We start from the raw sequence: 18,537 nt of genomic DNA, 5'->3' as shown, positions 1-18,537 counted from the left end.
CTTGTGTGTTGCAGAATGTGGGCTGTGACTTCGAGATTGACTCCGGTGCTATGGAGGACCGCTGTGGCGTGTGCCACGGCAATGGCTCCACGTGCCACACCGTGAGCGGGACCTTCGAGGAGGCCGAGGGCCTGGGTATGGGGTGGGACCACTGTGGGGGAGGGGTGGGACCACTGTGGGGGAGGGGTGTGCTCTTTACCTGGTGGCCGCCTCCCCATCTGCCCCGGGTCCCCCCATTGGCCTCGTGGTCCCCACCCAGCCATAGATGACTAAGCAGGGAAGCCTTGCTGGGGTGGAATTCTCGTAGGAGTCAGGGACCCCTAACCCAAGTGCAGAGACCTGTCCCCGTGGGGAGTCCTCTTGTCCAGAGACCCCAGGCAGGGCCAGCTCGGCTTGTGTGCAGCCCCTGGGCCCCTGGGAGGATGGTGGTCTCCTCCTGAAGCTTCTGAGACCCCCAGCTCCACGCCCTCACCTCGGGTCTGCTTTGCACACGTTGTTCGAGTGCTGACTGTGCTAGGTGATGGGGACATGCAGGTGAATCGCTCAGTCCCGCAGGGGACAAACTTCTGTGCGGCCAGTGCAGTGCAGGGAGGCCCAGAGGGCTGTGGGAGCCCCGAGGAAGACGCTCCTGGCCTAGGGAAGTCAGGGAAGGTTTCCCGTGGGAGGAAAACCCCGTTGTCCTCAGATCCCAGCAGGATGCTCATTCATGCTACTGTCCCTGCCGGCCTCACTTTCCTCATCTGTGAAATGGGGACAATAATAGTGCCTACATCCTAAGGTTGTTATTCATTTTATACGTGAGAAGTCCTGTGAGCAGTGCCCGGCGCGTGATGGGTGTTACAGAAGCGGGTGAATCAGAGCAACCGTGTGGGCTGAGGAGGGTGATCCAGGAGAAAGGCCTGAGCTCGCTGGCATTTTAGAGAGAGAATGCCAGCTGGCCCTGAGTGTTGGGTGGACCCAGCCTTGTGATGAGACCAGTTTAGGTCCCCAAGAGAGGGGTGACGGGGCATGGACACGGGGAGCTCAGACTTTTAAGGTAACGGTGGAATCTTTGGCATCAGCAGGCGGGGCAAGTGGGGAGAGAGGTGAGGGCAGCGGGTGGGGATAGGCGACCCTCTCACCCCGAGCACAACCCCTGGCCGGCAGGGTACGTGGACGTGGGGCTGATCCCAGCCGGCGCACGCGAGATCCGCATCCAGGAGGTGGCCGAGGCTGCTAACTTCCTGGCACTGCGGAGCGAGGACCCGAAGAAGTACTTCCTCAACGGCGGCTGGACCATCCAGTGGGACGGGGACTACCAGGTGGCGGGGACCACCTTCACATACGCACGCAGGGGCAACTGGGAGAACCTCACGTCCCCAGGTCCCACCAACGAGCCTGTCTGGATCCAGGTGCCTGCCTCCCGAGGCCCAGGAGCGGGGAGCAGAGGCGGAGACCCCAGGCCCACGGCAGGGTCTCATCCTGGAGGAGTGAGCCCTGGGGCAGTCGCAGAGCCTGGCTCTCAGCCAGGCCCTCCTGCTGCAGCCTCTGCCTCAGTTTCCCCATCTTTTGAAATGGCCCCATGGTGTAGCTGAAGTTCAGAGGTGGTTGGGGTCGGCTCCTTTAGGGCCGGGTGGATGGAGAGGACGCCTCGTGCTCACGGGGCCCGCCTGCCCGCCCAGCTGCTGTTCCAGGAGAGCAACCCCGGGGTGCGTTATGAGTACACCGTCCACAGGGAGGCAGATGGCCACGGCGAGGTCCCGCCGCCCGAGTTCTCCTGGCACTACGGACCCTGGACCAAGTGCACGGTCACCTGCGGCACAGGTGAGAAGAGGGGCAGGCACAGCCCCGCCAGCAGGGGCTTTGGCTCTGGACAGGGACGCTGGCTTCAGCCTCCAGCTCACTGCTGGGCCACCACGGGTCTGGAGGTTTGCTTCTCTGAGCCTCAGTTCCCCATCTGTGAAATGAGGCTGGCACTTGCCCCGTGTCCCATGCCCGCTGGGAGGTAAATAGATGAGGCAGGCGGGGGCAGCTTGCGGCGAGTGCTCGGTGTGCCCAGCTCTTGGTGTTCTCCATCCAGGGGCACAGCTCCCTCTCGATTTTGTCCTGGCTCAGCCTGCATTTCTGCTGTGTCCTGGAGACGACCCCCACCCCCACAGAGCCTTAGCCGTGGGCCTGTCGGTGCGGGCTGCTCCCCTCCTCCAGCCCCTCCAGTGGTCCAGAGCCTGGGGCTCCCTGGTGGCCGCCCCAGGAGGGGCTTCCCAGACAGAAGGAGGGGGGACAGTGGAAGGTGGCAGGGAAGGGGGCAGTGAGGGGAGGGAGGCCAGGGCACAGCCAGGTTTCCTACCCCACTCTGAGGCCAGCCCAGTGGCCCCTCACCATGCTGACTTATTTCTTTGAACTATATAAAAAGTACGATGGTTTCATTAACTCCGACTCTTCCTCCCCATATTTCCCTTAGTGCCCCCCATGCCCCTCGGTCCCCCTGCCTCTCAGAATCCCCCCACCTCAGGTCTCCCACCCTGCCCCTTGGTCTCCCCTTCTGCCCCTCAGTCTCCCCCCACCCCTCGGTCTCCCCTGACCCCTTGGTCTCCCTGCTTGCCCCTCAGTCTCCTCCCGCCCCTCGGTCTCCCTGCTCACCCCTTGGTCTCCCCCGCTGTGCCTCTCAGTCCGCCCCACCCCTCGGTCTCCCCTGACCCCTTGGTCTCCCTGCTTGCCCCTCAGTCTCCCCCCATCTCCCCCACCCCTTGGTCTCCCAACCCCGTGCCTCTGAGTCCCCACTGCCCCTCGGTCTCCCTCTGCCCCTTGGTCTCCCCCCGCCCCTTGGTCTTCTCCTGCCCCCGGTTTCCCCCCACCCCTCAGTCTCCCCCCTCATCTCCCCTCACCCCTCGGTCTCCCCCCCGTGCCTCTCAGTCCCCCCCGCCCCTCGGTCTCCCCTCACCCTTCAGTCTCCCCCGGCCCCTCGATCTCCCCCCACCGCCCCTCGGTACCCCCCCCCCACCTCCGTCTCCTGCTCTCTTAGTCCTCCCCTTTCCCCTCAGTCTTTCCATCGTTGACACCCGGTGTCCTCAGGGTGTCAGAATCGGGAATATGAGATAGAGACATTTGAGCATTCATTAAAATGCTATTTTAAAATTATTATTACTATTTGGAGGAAAGAGGTGAGGGAAGGAGAGGGAGTGGGGAGGAGGGAAAGGAGAAGTGAGGGAGGGGGCGGGTGCCCAGAGGAGGAGCGGGAGCCTTAAAATGCTGTTATGGGCCGGGCGCGGTGGCTCACGCCTGTAATCCGAGCACTTTGGAGGCCAAGGCGGGCGGATCACCTGAGGTCGGGAGTTTAAGACCAGCCTGACCAACACGGTGAAGCCCCGTCTTTTTTTTTTTTTTTTTTTAAATTGCTGTTATGATGACAGCATGAGAACTGGAGAACTTAGTAGATGCCTTCCAAAGCCAGGAAACCCGTTTTATCTAATACAGCTATCTTTATTTTATTTTATTTATTTATTTTGAGACGGAGTCTTGCTCTGTCACCCAGGCTGAAGTGCAGTGGTGCGATCTTGGCTCACGGCAGACTCTGCCTCCCAGGTTCCATCGATTCTCCTGCTCCAGCCAACCGAGTAGTTGGGATTTACAGGCATGCGCCACCATGCCTGGCTGATTTTTCATTATCGGCAGAGGTGGGGTTTCACCACGTTGGCCAGGCTGGTCTTGAACTCCTGACCTCAGGTGATCCGCCCTCCTCGGGCTCCCAAAGCACTGGGATTGATTGCAGGCGTGAGCCACCGCACCTGGCATAATTCAGGTGTCTTTAAATAGACAAACGTGAGAAACCAGCAAATACACTTGCAGCACGAGACATTTGGGGGACTGTCTTCCAGCAAATCGGCTGCCTCGCAGGTGGACCGTGTAGGGGTGTACGCAGAGGCAAGTGCCCCGCGGTGGCCGGGACAGACAGGCAGGAAGTCCCAGGTGCACGGTCCCAGCTGGCGGGACCTGGAGCTGCCTGTCCCTCAGCTGCAGTGTCCTGGCCACCGCAGCCCTCCCCTACTGCTTGTCACAGGTGGCATCCTCCCTTCCAGGCCTCTTGCCATGTTCCGGGCAGGAAGAAGGAGGGGAAGGGGCTGACTCCCAGCCAGGACTGTGCCCCAGAGCCCCTAGTTTCGAGGGAGTGGCCTCAGGGTGTTTTCAGCAGGTCCCGTTGCTGTAGTTGGGACCTTGAGCAATATCAGAATCTGTTGGTGAGGAAAGGGGGACCGGCGTGGGACTGGCAGCTCAGGGGAGGGACAGCTTACTCTTGAGACCCCGGGGGAGCAGAGAAAGCAGAGCCACCAGCAGAGGGGTCCTGAGGCTGGGCCTCAGCTGGCTGTATGGAAGTGAGTTTAAGTGAGCAGCGTGGCTGTGGAAAAGCCCCGGGGTGGGCAGTGGCAGAGGGTATGAAGGATGGGAGCAATGCCAAGGCTGGTGTGGGGGTGGGGAGCGGGGCCGGCCCCTTGATGCATTTCTTCTCCAGATGTTCTCCGAGCCATTGGGAAGGGTGTGGACGGTGGGGCAGCCTTGACGTCATGGCTGGGTTTGCATGCTAGCAGCAGCTGGCACGGATCGAGCTCTTAGGATGTGCTGGGCACAGGCTGAGCCCGCACACGCAAGGCCATGAGCAGTCCTCCCTCCGGGGTTTGGAGGCAGACAGGATTGTCACTCCAACCTCACAGAGGAGGACGCTGAGGTTCAGAGGGGCCAAATGAGCCGCCCAGGTGTCTCAGCTAGGAAGGACCCGACCCATTAAACGTCCACACTGTGCCACCTCTCCAGGGACAGTCAGAGGGAGGCTATGTAGGAGAGGGTGGGTGAGGGCAGGACAGCAAGGGGGAGGCAGTGGTGGAGGTCTGCCTTCATCCTGACACGGGCAGTGACGCGCTGTTCTGGGAGGGTTCTGGCAGAAATGGTGTCTTTGGGTCTTGGGCGGTGGGCACCTGGGTGCCAGGCCCAGGCTGAGCCCCACGGCCCCTAGGTGTGCAGAGGCAGAGTGTGTACTGCTCGGAGCGGCAGGCAGGGCCTGTGGACGAGGGGCACTGTGACCCCCTGGGCCAGCCCGATGACCGCCAGAGGAAGTGCAGCGAGCAGCCCTGCCCTGCCAGGTGAGCCGCCCCCACGCCCCTGCCAACTCCCCACCCCCAGGCGGCCTGGGTCTGCCACAGGCCCCTACTTCTGGACCCCAGAGGCCCCAGGGAGGAGCAGAGGCAGCTGGGTTTTCACTGTCTTCCCAAGGCTGAAGCCCCAGCTCCCGGTCACCCTGTACTCCAGCCTGGGCCAGCCTGGGCCAGCCTGGACACCTGTGGTCCTCCTCCTTAGGCCCCTGGATATGGAAATAGGCCTCATAGGCCTCAGGTCACGCTCACTTCCCCTGAGGGGAGGGTGGCAGGAACGGAGGGGCTGGGCCATGTCACCAGACTTAGGGGGCAGGACACCTACCTGGGCTTGGAGCTCTGGAGAAGCAGCCACTGGCCTCAGTCCCAGCTCTGCCCAAACCCTGAGGGCCTGGGAGCCTGGCCTGGCCCTCCCTGCTGGTGAGCCTGCCAATGCCACCCGTCTGATGCCATGCTGATGCCACCCGTGTGCCCTTGCCAGGTGGTGGGCAGGTGAGTGGCAGCTGTGCTCCAGCTCCTGCGGGCCTGGAGGCCTCTCCCGCCGGGCTGTGCTCTGCATCCGCAGTGTGGGGCTGGATGAGCAGAGCGCCCTGGAGCCGCCCGCCTGTGACCACCTTCCCCGGCCCCTGGCTGAAACCCCCTGCAACCACCACGTACCCTGTCCGGCCACCTGGGCTGTGGGGAACTGGTCTCAGGTGAGTGCGGGATGGGAGGGGCCGCCCTCAGTGCCACCCTTGGTCTCAGGCTACAGGGAGGCAGACAGCCTTCCTCCAGCCCTGACTGCCTGGTACCGTGGGTGGGAGGGAGTCTGGGGCATTCCAGGATCTAGCCTCTGACTCCACAGCCTCAGGGATCAGGAAGCCCCTGCGAAGCCGTGGCCACAGCCATGACCTTGAGCTGGGTAGGGCCAGAGAGGGCTGGCTGGGGTCCCTGCTACTCTGACACCAGGCAGTAGACAGGTTACCCCACCTTGCCCCAGTGTCCCCTGGCAGCCCGCCTCCCAGCCTGAGCCCCTCACCCTGGCTTCCCCCGCAGTGCTCGGTGACATGTGGGGAGGGCACTCAGCACCGAAGTGTCCTCTGCACCAACGACACTGGTGTCCCCTGTGAAGAGGCCCAGCAGCCAGCACGCCAAGTCGCCTGCTCTCTGCCACCCTGTCTGCGGCTCCTGGACACAGTGGCCCCTGAAGGCTCAGGCAGCGGCTTCTCCAGCCACGAGCTCTTCAACGAGGCTGACTTCATCCCGCGCCACCTGGCCCCCCGCCCTTCACCCACCTCAGCACCCAGGCCGGCCAGCATGGGCAACGCCATCGACGAGGAGGCCCCGGACCTGGACCCGCCGGGGCCCGTGTTTGTGGACGACTTCTACTACGACTACAATTTCATCACCTTCCATGAGGACCTGTCCTACGGGTCCTTTGAGGAGCCCGATCTAGACCTGGTGGGGACAGGGGATGGGACGCCCGCACCACGCGGCCGTCCTGCTGCGCCCTCCACGGGTAGCCCCGTGCCTGCCACAGAGCCTCCTGCAGCCACGGAGGAGGGGGCAGCGGGAACTTGGTCCCCTAGCCCTTGGCCCAGCCTGGCCGGCCGCTCCCCACCCCCACCCTCGGAGCCGACCCCTGGGAACTCTTTGGTCAATTTCCTGCCTGAGGAAGATGCCCCTATAGGGGCCCCAGACCTTGGGCTCCCCAGCCTGCCCTGGCCCAGGGTTTCCCCTGATGGCGTGCAGATGCCTGCCGCCGCCCCTGGGAGCCAAAATGACTTGGTTGGCGAGGACAGCCAGCGCCAGCTGCCCCCTCCATGGCGGGACGGGACCAATGAGGTTTCCAAGGACAGTGAGGAACCCGGGGGCCGCAGAGCCCCCCACCTGCCCCCGAGACCCAGTTCCACGCTGCCCCCTTTGTCCCCTGTCGGCAGCACCCACTCCTCTCCTCGTCCTGATGTGCTGGAGCTGTGGACAGGAGGGACTGTGGCCTGGAAGCCAGCTCTGGAGGGTGGCCTGGGGCCTGGGGACAGTGAGCTGAGGCCCACTGTGGAGGCGGCTCCTCCCCCTCCTCCTCCCATAGCCCCTCCGCCAGAGATGGAGGGCAGGGACAGCCCCCTGCAGCCGGGGCCTCCCAACTCCCCAACCCCAGGACCAGGCTCCTGGGACCTTCGGACTGTGGCAGTGTGGGGCACCTTCCTCCCCACGACCCTGACTGGCCTCAGGCACACACCTGAGCCTGAGCCTGTCCTGAGCCCAGGACCCGAGGGCCAGCCTGAGTCCCTCAGCCCTGAGGTGCCCCTGAGCTCTGGGCTGCTGTCCATGTCCACGCCAGCTTGGGATAGCCCTGCAAACAACCGCAGAGCCCCTGAGACCCAGCCCCCGGCCCCCAGCCTGGCCGAGGCGGGGCCCCCTGTGGACCCACTGCCTGCCAGGAACGCCAGCTGGCAAGCTGGAAACTGGAGTGAGGCAAGTGCACGGGCCGGGCTGGCGGGGAGTTTGCGTGGGTCCTTGGTGACTGCTGCCTCATCTGAAAGTGAGCAGAGTGGGACACAGGCGCCGTCTGTCCCGCCTCCCTTGGGGCAGGGGTTCCCAGGATTAGGGGGATGAGGGGACCCAGGGCCCATTCCTGGGCAGCACAGGGGGCCTCAGGGAAGCCAGGGCAGGCACACTCTGGCAGTACACCCCAGGACAGAGTTCACTCAGACAGCTGTGCAGTGGGGAGGGTCCCCGCATGGCCCGCAGGCCCAGTCCTGCCCAGAAGGCAGCAAGCTTCCCTGAGGCTCAGCCCAGCTCCTCCAGGCTGCGCTCAGCCCACTGCCACCTGGCTCTGCCCTCTGGCTCCACCCTCCTTTGGAGTGACCTGCAGGGTCTGAGCTGCAGGAAAGAAGCTGGCCAGTGCCCCCTCCCTGGGTCCCCAGATGGTCACTGCAGGAGAAGCAAGCTTCTGTTCAGATCCCTAATTTGGGGGTGGGAAGGGGCAGGCTGGTCAGGATAGCTGGTCAGGTGCCCGCAGGGTCCCCTCCCCCTGTCTCTGCACCAGTGACACTGGAACACAGGCCCTTTGTCCTTTGTGGGCAGGATCAGTTGGTTGCTGGGGGTGGGGGTTGACCTTTTATTCTCATGGTCTTCCTGGGAGGTGGGTGGAGGAGTCTATTTTGCAAATAAGAAAACGGAGGCCCAGAAGAGGGCCCTGTCTTGTTGAGGTCTAGGTAGCCTAGGTGGGTAGTTCCTGGCTGTGGGGGCCTGGCGGGGATGGGGTCTGCCTGGCTTTCACGGGTCTGTGCCCTGCAGTGCTCCACCACCTGTGGCCTGGGCGCTGTCTGGAGGCCAGTGCGCTGTAGCTCCGGCCGGGATGAGGACTGCGCCCCTGCTGGCCGGCCCCAGCCTGCCCGCCGCTGCCACCTGCGGCCCTGTGCCACCTGGCACTCGGGCAACTGGAGTAAGGTGCGTGAGGATGGAGCCAGGGCAGGGAGCCCCGGGGCACGGGGCGGAACCCTGGGTCCCCACGGCCTGTGTTCTGAGAGCAGCGGGGCAGGGGAGGGCACCCGATTGCACTGGATCCGAATCTCCTGGGAGTCTTCATTTTTGTCTGGCCTGGCCTGTCTCCTCCCTCTGTATTTCTGACCCCACCTGGACTTGTCTTTCACTGGCTTGCCTTTGCTTCTCCCTTTCTCCGTCTGTCCTTGCCCATGGCCGCCCCTGGCCGGGCGCCTTTTGCCTGGGGCCTGCCAGCCTTGGCCTCTTGCTGGGGCTCTTCAGGGATTTGCCCCGGGCTGGAGCGTGGGCCTGATGCCTTCCCTGCCACACGCCTCACGGGCTCACACGTGTGGGCCTGCACGTGGTGGGTGTCCACACGCGTCTCTCCGTCCCCAGTGCTCCCGCAGCTGCGGTGGAGGCTCCTCAGTGCGGGACGTGCAGTGTGTGGACACACGGGACCTCCGGCCGCTGCGGCCCTTCCATTGTCAGCCGGGGCCGGCCAAGCCGCCCGCGCACCGGCCCTGCGGGGCCCAGCCCTGCCTCAGCTGGTACACCTCTTCCTGGAGGGAGGTGAGGCCTGGGGGTCCAGTTCGGGGGAGGGGGTGCCCTCAGACCCTGGCTGTGCCCTGACTCCTTCCCTGCCCCTCAGTGCTCTGAGGCCTGTGGTGGTGGCGAACAGCAGCGCCTGGTGACCTGCCCGGAGCCAGGCCTCTGCGAGGAGGCGCTGAGACCCAACGCCACGCGGCCCTGCAATACCCAACCCTGCACGCAGTGGGTGGTGGGGCCCTGGGGCCAGGTGAGCTGGGCTGCGTGGAGGAGCAGGGAGCAAGGGCTTGGCGGCACCTGGTCGGTCCTGGGTTGGGTGAAGCAGCTGTTGAGTGTGGCTGAGAGCCGGGCTCTCTCTGGCCACTGCTCGTCAGCAGTGACTGGACGAGGTCCTGCCCTGCTGGTGCTCACAGCCTGCCAGGGAGAAACAGACAAGGAAAGGGCACGTGTGCCGTGATGTCAGGGAAGGCCTTCCCAGGAGGGGCCTGGGGTTGAGACCCGAGGGAGGAGTCCGTGATGCCAGGGACAGGGATAAAAGGGACAGCAGGTGTGAAGTCTGAGGCAGGAATGACGAGCTTGGGGTGATCAGGGAGCCTGGCAAAGGCCAGTGGCAGAAGGGGGCGGAAGAGGAGCCTCGGGTGGGCAGGACACCTTCTGCCGGGTCTGTTTGGAACCAAGGGGTTCAGAAATCTCAGCTCTGGGCTCTGAGCCGGGCCCTGGAATCAGTTGGGCCAGGGTTCAAGTCTTTGTCCCACTGGCTGCTGAGTGACTCGGGGCAGGTTGCTTTGCCTTGCTGGGTCGCTGTTTTCTCATCTGTAAAATGGGGACAGTTTGGGACAGGAGGGTCGGGAGGATTAAATGAAGTAACTTGATGAAGCACAGGGCCGGGCACAGACTCGGTGCACGTTCAGGGCTTTCAGACCCGCACCTGATAACAACGAAGCCTGGCGGGCTGGGCCCCGGCTGTGAAAGCTGTCCCCTCCCCTCCTGCCTGTGGGCTGGCGGGTCCTCTGCCCCATCCCTCGGGCACAGCGGTGTCTCGCCCACGTCTCTGCTCGCTGCGGTATCAGGGCTCCATCCCGGGGCTCTGCCCAGACCTCTCAGGCATGTCCCGTGCGAGGGGCTCGCTGCCCTGCAGCCTCGAGGGCTGTCCCCACTGTTCTCACGCCCCTCCCCACTGCAGGAGACGATCTCACAGATGCGAGTGGGGTTTGAATACTGAGTGGGCTCTAGGCACGGGACCAGGCCCTCCCAGGAGGCACTGAGGGTGGGGCTGCGAGCGAGGGCAGGCCAGTCAGGCACAGGGCGCAGGGATGGCTTCCCAGAGGAGGTGTCACTGCCCCCGCTGTAAGGTGGCCCAGGGAGACACTCCTTCCTCCCCACCCTCCTAGTGCTCAGCCCCCTGTGGCGGGGGCGTCCAGCGGCGCCTGGTCAAGTGTGTCAACACCCAGACGGGGCTGCCTGAGGACGACAGCGACCAGTGTGGGCATGAGGCCTGGCCCGAGAGCTCCCGGCCGTGTGGCACCGAGGACTGCGAGCCCATCCAGCCTCCCCGTGAGTCCCCGAACCCCTGGCTCTCAGCTAAAGTGAGGTGTGGTGGGGAGGGTGATGGGGAGCAGGATTGTCAAACCATCGTGCCTACAGCACCGGCTGGCTCCATCTGTACTCTGGGCTCAGGAGCCACGTGAGAATCCTGAGGCCACAGGATGCCATGCTGGAGCCTGGGCTGTGCTGGGAGTTGGCCCCGGGGGTCCCAGCCACAGGATATCCTGCTGGCAGATGTCTGGTCTCGGGGGAGGAGAGGGAGAGGCCCTGGCCCCTGAGCTGCTGTGTGAACCTGCATAAGCTCTTTCCCTCTGGGTCTCAGTCTTCCCATAGTGAGGCTGGGGATGTCCCTGAGGCTGTGTGAAAGCTGGGCCTGGGTGAGTCCCGGTCCCCAGCCCTGGCCTGCCTATTCCCTGGCCAGAGGATTGCCTAGAGTGAGCAGTGGAACCGCAGGGAGGGCCTCCCTCCCAGGGCCCTGCTAGTCCCAGCGGCGGGGGGGTTTCCTGGCCAGCTGTGTCCTGGCAGAAGGGCCTGAGCCAAAGTGGTCTGGACACCCTGACGCCCTGCTGCTGACACCCACCCCCCACACACACTCCCGACCCCCCTGCCCCCGAGACACACACACACACACACACACACTCACACTCTCTCTGTCTCCCTCTCCCCCATCCTCCCTGCCCCCAAGAGACACACACACACAAACATCACAAACACACTCTCTCTCTCTTTTGTCCCCCCTGCCCCTGAGACACACACACACACACACACACACACTCTGTCACTCTCCCGACCCCCCTGCCCCCGAGACACACACATGCACATACACACACACACTCTCTCTCTCTTCTGACCCCCCTGCCCCCGAGACACACACACAAACACAACTCTGTCACTCTCCCAACCCCCCTGCCCCTGAGACACACACACACACACACTCTCACTCACACTCTCTCTGTCTCCCTCTCCCCCATCCTCCCTGCCCCCAAGAGACACACACACACAAACATCACAAACACACTCTCTCTCTTTTGTCCCCCCTGCCCTCGAGACACACACACACACATACACTCTGTCACTCTCCCGACCTCCCTGCCCCCGAGACACACACACACACACACACTCTCTCTCTTCTGACCCCCCTGCCCCCGAGACACACACACACACACACACACACACTCTCTGTCACTCTCCCAACCCCCCGCCCCTGAGACACACACACACACACACTCTCTCACACTCTCTCTGTCTCCCTCTCCCCCATCCTCCCTGCCCCCAAGAGACACACACACACAAACATCACAAACACACTCTCTCTCTCTTTTGTCCCCCCTGCCCTCGAGAGACACACACACACACACTCTGTCACTCTCCCGACCCCCCTGCCCCCGAGACACACACACACACACACACACTCACTCTCTCTCTTCTGTCCCCCCTGCCCCCGAGACACACACACACACACACACACACACTCTCTCTCTCTCCTGACCCCCCTGCCCACTAGACACACACACATTCACACACACACACACACACACACACACACACACACACTCTCTCTCTTCCTTCCTGCAGCCCCAGCTGCTCCCAGCGGTGCTGAGTGCAGGAAACCGTGGCCCTGGAGTCTCACCTGGGCTTCCCTCGCCAGCTGTGTGGCCTTGGGCTCCATTGGGCTCCATTTCCCTGTCGTCAGGGCCTTCATGTGCTGAATCATGGGGCTGTCAAGCACCATCCTTGCATAAATGAGGTCTGGGCACGAAGCGCCCCACACTGCGTGGGCATCCAGGTGGTGCTCAGGGAAGGTGGCTTTTTCCCCTTCCCCAAAGCCACTGTCGTCCCCAGTTGCAAAATCAGGAAGAGGGCCTGGGGCGGCGGGAAGAGCTTCAGCCCCCTGTGCCAATGGCTGTCTGCCTCCTGCCCCTTGGACAGAGTTGGCAGCCAGGGCACTCAGGCTGGCATTTGGGGCCCCCTGCAGTCTCCCGGGTCTGCCTCTCCCCTTGTCTAGCGTAGCTTTCTCTATCTGCTCCTGAACAGCCCTCACTCAGAGTGGCTCCTGCCGTGCCTTGCTGCCCTGCCTCTGGCAGGGGTGGCCTTTCTGCCTCGAACCCCATTACCTCAAGGCCCAGAGCCAGTGCCCCCGCCCCGCCCTGCCCGTCCTCAGCACGCACCCAGCCAGCATCTCAGAGCGCTCCTGTGTGCCGCCTGAGCTGGGTGCTGGCATCACATCATCTCTTGCTGTCAGGGCTAGGCTGGCTACAGGGAGCGGGTGGTTACCATCCCAGGTGGTGAGGACCAGATGGGGCAGAGAACAGGAAGTGGGGCGCCTGGGGGCCCAGAACCAGGGACGATGGCCCACGAGGCTCTGGGCTTGCAGGGTCTCCAGGGGTGGGTGTGAGTGGGTGGAGGGAGTGGGGCTGCTTAGGCGGCTGAACTAGAAGCTGTCTTAGTGAGTTTTCTGCTGCCAGTGAACAGTGGAAGGGAGGCAGGAAGGTGTCTTGCCCCTTGAGACCTGGAATTCCCAGGATGTTTTGCTGGTGTGTGGGACAGTGTGGCGGATATTTGGAAAGCCTGGAAACTCCAGAGTGTGTGGTCACTGCAGTGGCCCAGCATGGCCGCATCCGTTTGCTGCGGAGGTGGGGTTGACAGAGGAGGGGACCGAGGCCCGAGAGGTGAGGCAGCTCGTGTGAGGTCACCCCGGGCGAGCAGGATGCAGCCTGCAGATGTGCGCTTTGGAGCTCTGCCTGGAGCTGGGCTGGAGGAGCCTGCCTGCTGCCTCGTGCCCTCTGCGGGGCCTGGAGGATGGCCCAGGCCCAGGGCTGGCTGCTCCTCTCCTGCTCCTCCTCCCCCGGGAGGTCTGCTGGAGTGAGCAGGGCCGGGGCGGCAGCTGGGGGTTTTCAGCACTGACAGCAGCATCAGGAGCGAGGCCAGGAGGCTGGAAAAAAGCCACTTCCCAAAATAGCTCCGATAAGCACAGGCAGGAGGGCCCAGCCGAGCCTCAGCCCTGACAAGCCTCAGCCCCTGGTTTCCGCTGACAGCCTGCAAGGTCCGGTCTTTTGAGGCTTCGTGGCCTCCCTGAGAAGTGGAAGGCTGGCCTGGGAGATGGGACCCTGCGACCCCAAAGCCGAGGCTGAGTGCAGCCCCCATGGCTGGAGGGGGTCACAGAGGCCTGGAAGGACAGGTGCACCGGTGCAGGGGGAGGTGCCGGGAGCGGGGGCAGAGGCCACTGCAGGCTGGCAGCAGCCCCTGGGACTGCAGTTCTGTGCCAGGCTCCGTCAGGGGATTCCAAGGCTGAGCAAGGATGGAGATGGGGTGGCGGGGCCTTGCCCCAGGCGGGTTCTTCCTGGGACATGCGAGGGGGTCAGGGTGGGGTCTCAGGCCCTTTCCTCCAGAAACCTCAGCCCACCAGCGCCTGTTCTCCAATCTTGGGGGTCGGCCGTGGGAAGGTGGGACAGAGACAGCCACAGTTGGAGACGTGCAACTCCGGTTCGGGAGCCCCTCCAGAAACCGGGGCCCTCTGCATGGCAGGGAGCTGCTGGAGCCTCCTTAAGGTGACTGGTGTGGGAAGCCAGGTTCTGCGTACCCCAAACCACTGATGCCCCCCTGCCCCCTACTCCAGGCTGTGAGCGGGACCGCCTGTCATTCGGATTCTGCGAGACGCTGCGCCTGCTGGGCCGCTGCCAGCTGCCCACTGTCCGCACCCAGTGCTGCCGCTCATGCCCTCCGCCCAGCCATGGCGCCCCCTCCCGAGGCCATCAGCGGGCTGCCCGCCACTGACCGCATCAGGATGCACAGACCGACCGACAGACCTCAGCGCCCACCACGGGCTGTGGCAGAGCTCCCGCCTCCTGCGCCCTAATGGTGCTAACCCCCTCTCCCCATCCAGTGGCAGGCTGGGGACCTCCTCCCCCTCAGAAAAGGTATTTTTTTATTCTAACAGTTTGTGTAACATTTATTATTTTACATAAATGAGCATCTACCATTCCAAAGCACAGCGTGACTTCTTGGATTTGGAGAATCTTAAAAGTCAGAAACTCTTCTCCTGACCCCCTGCCCCAATCTCCACTGCGAGAGCAGGCCTCGGGAGCCAAGGGGATGCTACCCTGGGAGACCTGTCTGCAGAGGGCTGGGTTCTGGGGCAGGAGGTTTTCTGGGCAGGGGTACAGCTTGGCCCTTACGTGCTGCCTGCCTCCAGCTCAGGCACCCAGCTTTCCCTGGGGCCCACTCCGAGGTCCTCAGAGACCTGCCCACCGTGTCACTTGCAGGGACTGCCCCCTGGAGTGCTGGGGGCTGGGCCTCTGTGGGCCCTTCTGTGTCCCCACGTGTCCCTTTATCTCTGTGCCCAGAGACGGGGCTGGGCTAATTCCCACTGCCTCAGGGCGGTCCCTTCCCCACCACCAGCTCCAGTGCCAGGTTCCTACCACGCTGATCTGTGGCCTAGCAACCTGGCACCTGCCTACCCACAGCCCCTTCCCCTCCCATAAAATCTAGTCCCATGGAGAATGTGGTGCCCCCAGCAGGGAACAGATGGGCATGAAGGTGCTTTGAAGAGGGTCCTGGCCTGGCTGGGGGTGGGGAGGCTGGGGAGGGGGCACACACTGTCCTTCCAGGCCCAGGCCCAGCCCTGGATCCCACCTGCCCTCTGGCTGTGAGCCTTGGACCCAGCCGTTGACAATTTCCTCCTTAGCCCTCGCCCTGGAAGGTGTAATGCCCTTTCTCCAGGTGGGGGGCGCTAAGGTTCAGAGGTCGCCCTGCAGCCTATCGGGGCCACCGCTCACATTCTACTCTCCCGCATATGGCATCCCCGGACAAAAGGCGAGTGGGACCCTGGAGCCTGCATGTGGCAGCTGCGGCTGCTTGGCTGGATGTATGCTGGGGACAGAAGGGACACCACTGAAAATCACTCCTTAGGGACTGAGGCCAAGAAACAGTATCAGAGGCTGAACCCCTTGGTGATGAGCGTCTGTCCCAGGACTTGGAAGGGATGGAGGGAGCGTGGCCAGGGCGGCTGCCTGCGGGTGTGTGCCCTGCTGCTCCCAACTCCGCGTGCTCACCTCATCTGACACCAACAGCCCCATCCTCAGGGGAGGAACCCAAGGCTCTGAGAGGAAGTAACTGGCCCAAAGCCACATGCCCTGGTGACACAGGCCATCCTAGGCCCCGACTGCTCACCTCCAAGCTCTAGGCCACCCTGAGCAGGGGGAAGAAGGAGCGGGCCCTGACCAGGTCCCAGTGGTGGCTTTGCACAGAGAGCGCAGCCTGCCAGAGGTCACGCAGGAAAGCAAGTCACTCAGCAAGCTAGCGTGAGTCCCGGCCCCGCTGCGCAGCCCGAGGGTGGGGGAGCGTCAGGCATGCTTCCTGTCTGTGTCTGCAGTGGCTGGCTGGCCCAAAGAGACCCTGGGGACCCACGCTCTGAGTCATGGCTTCCCAGGTCTTAGTCAAAACTGCCCCTGGTGGCAACCCCTTCCAAGGGGTGGAGAGCAGGGCTGTTGACTTGCTCCTGACCCACACACCGAGCCAGTCCCTGGCCCAGCTCTGCCACCACTGCCACGCTGTGTGACTTCAGGAACCCACAGCCTCGCTGAATCTGTGTCTCCAGAAGAGAAAAGCTTGCCAGACCTTGGCCTGCTCTGTCTGGGAATCCTTGCTAGAACCACCCCCCAACCCCCCACTATGGGAAGGCATTTGGTCTTAATCACTCTTGGGTGTTTTCCACTGATGGCTGGGGGTGTCCCAGTGGCAGCTGGGTCTGAGCTGTCAGTCCGGGCAGGAGACAAACAAGCCTGTGACTCAGGCAGGGCATGGCACAGCTGGCGGAAGGAGGGATGCCTGTTCTTTGTCGCTGGACAGGGGGGTTATCCGGACACAGGGAGTCTCCAGCTCCCGGCTTTCCTACCTCGGTGCCCCCAGCCCACACCTGCAACTTGGCCAAGGTTCTTGGGGCCTCCCAAGGCTGCCCCTGCTGGCAAAGCCATCCTGATACACCCGCTCCAGGGCAGGGACATCCAGAAGCACCAGGCTGGAAGGTCAGAGAGGCCCTCCTTGTCCCCCAACATCAATAAGCCCTCCCCCCACTCCGAGCCCTTGGGGTGAGCCCCATTACAAGTGATTATAACTGAATCTCAAGGTGGAATATTCTACAAATTAGTTTCTTTCTTCCTTTAGTATTACAATTCCAAAATGTAACTTGAAGGTCAGCACAGGCGCTGCTGTGATGTAAAAGGACAGAGTCACTGGGCGCCCCCTGGCGTCCTCCAGTTGCCCAGCAGCAGTGGATGCTCAGGGGCGCACACTGGGTCTCTGTATGGGCTCCCACCTGCAAGCGTTTCCCCGGGCAGGCCCAGCTGCCCAGAAGCCCGGGAACACACAGGAAGATAACACTATAGGATGGCGGGGGCGATCTGTGCGACACAAGCACATGGTCAGAAAACCCAGCCGAGGATCTGTCTAGCACATCTGCTACATCGACACACTGCAGTTGAAGCCAGAACTGCCTCCAGCCAGCAGCAGGCTTGGCTGCTACCCTATAGCTGTCGGCACGGTGACAGGGAGTGCCCAAGGCTACCTGGGTGAGAAGTGTCCTGCACATCACATCGGTGAGTCAGTGAGAGTCAGGGCTGGAGGGAAGAGCAGCTCGGAGGCTCAGACTGGTGCAGATACACACCAGGGAGTCACACACACAACATAAGAACTTGCTCTATAAAATAGATGTGTGGAATCTGGAGACACCTTGAGAAAATAGCCTAAAAATACATAAACTGTAGGGAAAATATACAAAAGTATTAGCGGAGAGGTTCAACCCATAAAAGAACTGCATCCATTTAAAAATTGGCAATTTTCAGCAGGTGCAGGGAGGAAGCTCTCCTGGGTCTTCCCAGGTGATGGAGGCTGCCCTTTGGGTTTCACAGCTGGCAAGGTCCCCCTTGCAGGTGCCCCAGGCTGGGTGTTGGGGTGAAGGTTCAGAGAAGGAACAGCCACGTGGGGAAGCCTCTGCCAGAAGGGACCCCTGCCATGGCAGCCGGTGGAGGCCAGGGACCCTCGGGGCATTGGAGGTGACCGCAGCTCCTTCCTCAGTGACATGAGGGAGGGGAAGTGTTAGCTCGAAAGAGTGGGCCCCACAGTTCTGGAAAGAGGAGCCGTCTCCATCCTGTTCCCAAACTGGAACCAGGCGGGCCACCCTCTCTCGCCTTCTGGACACGTGACACTTGATTCCAGGGAGGAGAACCTCCGAGAGAACATCCCCACTCCCCCTTTCCTCCAGGACGTCTCCCGCTCTCACACACACTGCCCGGCAGCTGCTGGCAACTGTCTGGAAACACTAACATTCGCTGCAGCCACGAAGGCTCCGGTCAGGCGCGTCTCTCAGGGCAAACTGGACACCACCTGTCCCTAGAGGCAGCGGCTTGGCAAGTAATACCTGAGGGCAGCTGGAGCCGGCTCACGGGCCCAGCCCCATTCCTGCTGCACCTCCTCAGCAGCCACCCCCCAGGCTGACAGCTGCCATTTCACGATGGGCTGCAGGGGCGGGATTCGAGCAGACTGCAACGCCCAGCTCACGGGACACATTCCTGAGGGAGTCAGACCTCAAACTGCTGCTCTCAAAGACAATGACGACGACAAAACCCCTTTCTGATGCCTGAATGATGCTATAGAGGCCAGCCCCGTCCACAAAGTGAAAAATTAACCAAATCCGTGGAAGACATGGAGTGGAGGCTCCGTCTAGTGTTCCGAAATGCCAGCTTCGCCGTGCCGGAGCTAGAAAGTCGACAGCAGAAAATAATAGGAAAAAAGTGCTTCTTCAAACTGCATCGCTTCAATTCTCAGTCTCAGGGTGTTCATTTCAACCAAGGATGATTTCCAGTTT

At 62.6% G+C, this 18,537-nt stretch overlaps 1 protein-coding gene across 1 annotated transcript in view; it reads left to right on the top strand.

Annotated features, from left to right (window-relative positions):
• The window catches only part of ADAMTS7 (ADAM metallopeptidase with thrombospondin type 1 motif 7), a 50,338-nt gene extending 35,676 nt beyond the window's left edge, over nt 1-14,662 (top strand). Inside the window, exons 14-24 of the mRNA XM_021674397.2 lie at nt 15-135; nt 1,147-1,391; nt 1,662-1,803; nt 4,985-5,111; nt 5,602-5,815; nt 6,156-7,574; nt 8,400-8,552; nt 8,982-9,155; nt 9,235-9,381; nt 10,523-10,685; nt 14,293-14,662. Of these exons, the coding sequence (XP_021530072.2) occupies nt 15-135; nt 1,147-1,391; nt 1,662-1,803; nt 4,985-5,111; nt 5,602-5,815; nt 6,156-7,574; nt 8,400-8,552; nt 8,982-9,155; nt 9,235-9,381; nt 10,523-10,685; nt 14,293-14,450 (3,063 nt within the window). The 3' untranslated portion in view covers nt 14,451-14,662. The remainder of the gene's footprint in view (nt 1-14; nt 136-1,146; nt 1,392-1,661; nt 1,804-4,984; nt 5,112-5,601; nt 5,816-6,155; nt 7,575-8,399; nt 8,553-8,981; nt 9,156-9,234; nt 9,382-10,522; nt 10,686-14,292) is intronic.
• The last annotated feature ends 3,875 nt before the right edge of the window (nt 14,663-18,537 follow it).

This window comes from Aotus nancymaae, unplaced genomic scaffold, assembly GCF_030222135.1.
Source record: "Aotus nancymaae isolate 86718 unplaced genomic scaffold, 86718_ANA_hifiasm-v0.15.2.pri h1tg000064l_0, whole genome shotgun sequence".
NCBI classification, from domain to species: Eukaryota; Metazoa; Chordata; class Mammalia; order Primates; family Aotidae; genus Aotus; species Aotus nancymaae.
Note: the sequence above shows the minus strand (reverse complement) of the source record. Positions and strands in the feature narration are given on the sequence as shown.